The sequence below is a fragment of the Sycon ciliatum genome, chromosome 9 (assembly GCF_964019385.1).
Source record: "Sycon ciliatum chromosome 9, ocSycCili1.1, whole genome shotgun sequence".
NCBI classification, from domain to species: Eukaryota; Metazoa; Porifera; class Calcarea; order Leucosolenida; family Sycettidae; genus Sycon; species Sycon ciliatum.
Window position 1 is genome coordinate 22,676,496 of NC_088651.1, and position 4,190 is coordinate 22,680,685.

Below are 4,190 nucleotides of genomic sequence, written 5' to 3' on the forward strand. Positions count from 1 at the left end.
CAGGACACACTCCACCGCAAACGGATGCCATCGACAGCAATGCATGCACCGCTTTAACTGCAGCCGCCACAGAGTACCAGCCACGCAGTTCAGTGCTGCCTACGTCATTTGCAACTATGACCACGGGCAGCAACGCTCCTGTTATAAATCAGGAACAAGGCTCTACCTTCCTGTTCCACGATCCTGCTGATCAAACACCCATTAACAAAGATCAAGCCCGTGCGTGTAAATACAAACAGCTTCAAGGACCTTCAACTGCTAAACGTAACGGGCACAGCACATTTTGATTTTGCATGTCATACTATACAAAATATGGATTCATACTCAGTATACATCTTTAAAGGGGCTTTGCGAGTACGGACACTTCACGAGTAACGACATAATTCTGAGGTCGGCCAGAGAGCGCAATTGGTGGAGGTCGAACTGAAACCAGTTCACTGCACCATGTACCATCATCAAATTAGGCTACGTGATCATTGAACACTGTAAAAGCCATACTTATATAACGAAGTGCTAACTCTAACGAGTTAACGAGGAGAAACTTGTCGTTAAAACAGAAATCGTTATACAGAAATCGATACATATACTGCCCTATTGAGCGTTGAGAATGAGTGAGAATCGTTACCTTTGGTACACGTAAACTAGTCAATTTTGTGGGATCGTTACATATGCGCCTCGTTACAATAATGGGCTTTATAGTGCGTAGTATTGAATATTGCAACGAAGAACAGACAAGATGACTCGTCAGGAACAAAAGGAAAGCCTGACCAGCAACAAGACACAGGAAAGTAAACACACCAATATCACGTTACTCCCTAACCTAGGTTGCGCATCTTCATACTCTCAAACCCGTCACTGGACATCTGCTCAGGTTTGTCCTCCTTGCTGGCGAGATCGGCGGGCGACGAGTAAGCGTAGCGGCTGTTGTCCTCCGATGGCCTCCACAGCACCATCACGAAGAGCAGCAGGAGGCTGAAGAGAATGTGCCAGAAGCCATTCAGCAGCCAGATATCCTGCCAGTCGCGGATGCAGGCCGAGGAGAGGATTTGCATGTACGCCCATGTGCAGAACACCATGGAGGTGACCATGGCGAAGATGATGGCGTTGGAGAAGTGCCGGTGGAGCGAGAGCTTGACTGTGTTTTGAAGCAGGCGCAGTATTCGCATTGTGTCCTTGATCGACTTGTAGATGAAGTAGACAATTCCGACGTCGAGCAGAAGAATTGCCACCGACAGCATACTGCCCTTGGGCGTGGCGACTTCCTCGGAGCTGGCCATGGCGCGCAAAATACCGTCGACCGACGCGGCGATGAAGTACACGATACCGATGCCGGCAACGAGGACGACTTTGGAACCAAGGCGTGGCCGTACGATGCCAACGCCCAGTGAGATGATGATGATGAGAAGTCTGGCCAGTGTGCGCTTGCTCGCCGACACGATCTCAGCAGTAACAAGCAACGACATGCCCTCTCTGCCCTCGGCGTTGCCACGGTAATACTCGCTGAAGAACAACACCTTCTCAACCATACCCAGGGCAATGACTGCGCCAATCCACAACTGGACACGCAGCAAATCCTTGTAGTGGCACATGAGTGCAAGCAACCAGCCGAATGCATACAGCGAGTACAGGGCGGTCATGATGCCGTAGAAGATCAGATTGGGATAGTCGAGCGCAGACAGGTATCCCCAGCGGTTCTTCATCTCTACTGTTATACCCACGGTGACGTTCAGAACACCACCGTTAGGCACGGGGTCAGCTTGCGCGGCGAAGACCAGCGCAAACACCCGGCGCTTGGTCGTCGTGCACACCACCTCCTTCTCGAACGTCTTGTAGAACGGAGCGCTGCGCCGCGTGCGCCCTTGAAGCACGGCCTCCATCAGATCGCTCACACTCACACTTAGCGACCGCTTCTTTGTTCCTGTGGGGTTCACTGCAGGCTCTTTCATGACTGGCGTTTCCACAGCTGGTGTATTTACTCCTGTTACCTGTGCAGTAGACACTTTCCACGATGGTGCCTTTGCTACTGGCATATTTGGAGGTACCTTGGACGACTTGTCGTCCACAGCCTTGCTGGCGTTCCCTTTCAGTCCGGCCACAGGATCCAGACAGGTGTTGTTGTATGCGGTATCCTTCAGCCAGGCTCTCTCGGGAGCCAACTCGGTGAACAACAACGGCTCGCCACTACCACTCGTACTCGCTTTGCAATTCTGAGAGATGTTCACCCACTCTGTCCCCAACACGGGAAAGTACATGTAGTCAAAGGCTTCCTGAACTACCATACTTTCGTCGAATCTGTCTAGATAGCGGTAACACTGCGTTGTTATCAGTCGGTATTTCAAATGAACTGTTGCCGCACCTACCGAGTGGCATACGCCCTTGAAGTCGATGGTGGCGTTCTCCGACAGTGTCAGCGTCATCCACTTCACAGAGACATCGCCGGGAGCAACCAGTTCAAGGCTCAAGTCTTTTATTCCAGGTTTGGTGAACGCCAAACTGGTCTGCAACGATGCAAACAACACCATCAGAACAGCTAATAGCTTGCTCGGAGCCATTGTACCAGGCGGCTGAGGCGCATCCACCGGTAAGAACTCCCAGTAAGTCTGAGTCACGAGTCCATTCCAAGTGACTTGGCCTACCCTGCAAAAGTGAGAAAATGCAAGACCTTTCTCCTCAAAGAAGTATGTTCAATGCGCTTAGGCCACACCAAAAAGATTTCGTGTTTCCGGTCGGCCGACCGGGTCCGTTTTTTCAAAAATTATGGAATTTATTTTGGTTTACGACAAGTACAAAAAAACAAAGAAAAACAAGCAAAAACACTGAAAGCATTGTGTTGCTTTGCTCGAACCGAAATAAAAGTTTGACTGAATGCAGAGACGAAAATTCCGGAGCTGGAGAAAAGGTCGCCAAGAACGATGGCTGCTTAGAGCAGCCCGCTTTGTGTCCAGTGCTGACGATGGCTGCTCAGAGCAGCCCGCTTTGTGTCCAGTGCTGGCGGGGTGCGAAGTGTCTTCTTCAGCAAAGGATAGTTCGCGTCTCCCATGAAACCACTTTGAAGGAGTTGTTTTGTGAGGAAGTGCAGCCTCGCTTGCCTGAGGACGTCACGTCTTTAGAGTGGATTGTCGCAGCTACAGCAAGCAGCAATGGTGGGGCAGGAACGTGGAAAGATGTAGAGGTAACTGAAACTGTCGGCCTTGTTGACGAATTTGAATGCCGTTTCCTGGATTTTCGCTTGGTGGACGTACATGTAGCTCCTGCTGCCAAGCGACCGTGCCCTGACCGTCCCTCGGCATTCGATGTGCTTCTGAGAGCAGCAGCTACTGCGTCCCGCGGTGGTATTCTACTCCATATTCCATGTGTAAATATGTATATATTGTGTATCACCAGTGTCTGATCCAAACTTTCTCAATTTGGCTCATGTCTAGTCTATGAATGCAGCAGGGAAATAAACTTTCAAACCAAAAAATAATAATTTTCCGACCGACCGGGCGTATTTTTTCGGGGGGTGCCGACCGGAAACACGAAATCTTTTTGTTGTGGCCTTAGATTTTTGTACAGTAGTAGCCAGTCGCAATCGGCGAACTGCACTGCTCGAGCTGAGCTGTGCTGTCCAGTCTGCATCAGTGCGTCCTTACATACATGTTTACCCGTATTCAAGACCACCAGTAGACTCTACGCCAGTAGTAGATCTGCCAGTGTCAGTGCTAGCTGCCAAACAACTGCCATTGTCGGCACTGGCCCTGCTGGCCTGTGAGTGTGACTGGGTGTGTGTGTGTGTGTTTTTTTTGTGTTTTTTGGGGTCTGTTTTGGGTACATGTACCAGTACGCGGTATTACCTGATCACCGGTACTTCGACTTCTGGTTTTCCGGACTCGTAATACTAATGGTGTAGTATCCCTGCCCGACCAATACGGAAGTAGTACGGAACTAATACGGAGCTTTGCCTGATGTATATTAATTTTAGTGTATCTCCGTATGTAAGCGTACGGCGTCTGCTGCAATTTTAAAGCGGCTGCGCATTTCTGTTTTAATTTAGATTAGATTAGATAGCAACGACAAAGCTAACTCGAAGAAGAAGTAGTCAACCTCTAGGTGTGCACCGGAGAGAAAGTTATTTATTTGCCGCTTCTTCTTTCACTAATAGTTATATCCCAGGTGTGTACCTGAGAGAAGAGAAGAATAAAACTACATTG

General features: G+C 49.5%; 1 protein-coding gene across 2 annotated transcripts; it reads right to left on the reverse strand.

Annotated features, from left to right (window-relative positions):
* Nucleotides 1-259: 259 nt before the first annotated feature.
* Nucleotides 260-2,686, reverse strand: LOC135824520 (transmembrane protein 87B-like). 2 transcript variants are annotated; one of them, XM_065337257.1, is made up of 2 exons: nt 2,431-2,567; nt 260-2,306 (listed from the first exon to the last, which is right to left on the reverse strand). In XM_065337257.1, exon 2 carries the CDS (start codon nt 2,277-2,279, stop codon nt 816-818), a length of 1,464 nt encoding a protein of 487 aa, XP_065193329.1. In that variant the 5' UTR covers nt 2,280-2,306; nt 2,431-2,567; the 3' UTR covers nt 260-815. The 2 variants fall into 2 exon arrangements, with proteins under 2 accessions (XP_065193329.1, XP_065193328.1); XM_065337256.1 differs by having other exon boundaries at nt 260-2,686.
* Between the last annotated feature and the right edge of the window lie 1,504 nt (nt 2,687-4,190).

Bases quoted from the DNA above. Each gene is read 5' to 3' on its own strand.
- LOC135824520 (XM_065337256.1), bottom strand. From the start codon at position 2,552: ATGGCTCCGAGCAAGCTATTAGCTGTTCTGATGGTGTTGTTTGCATCG.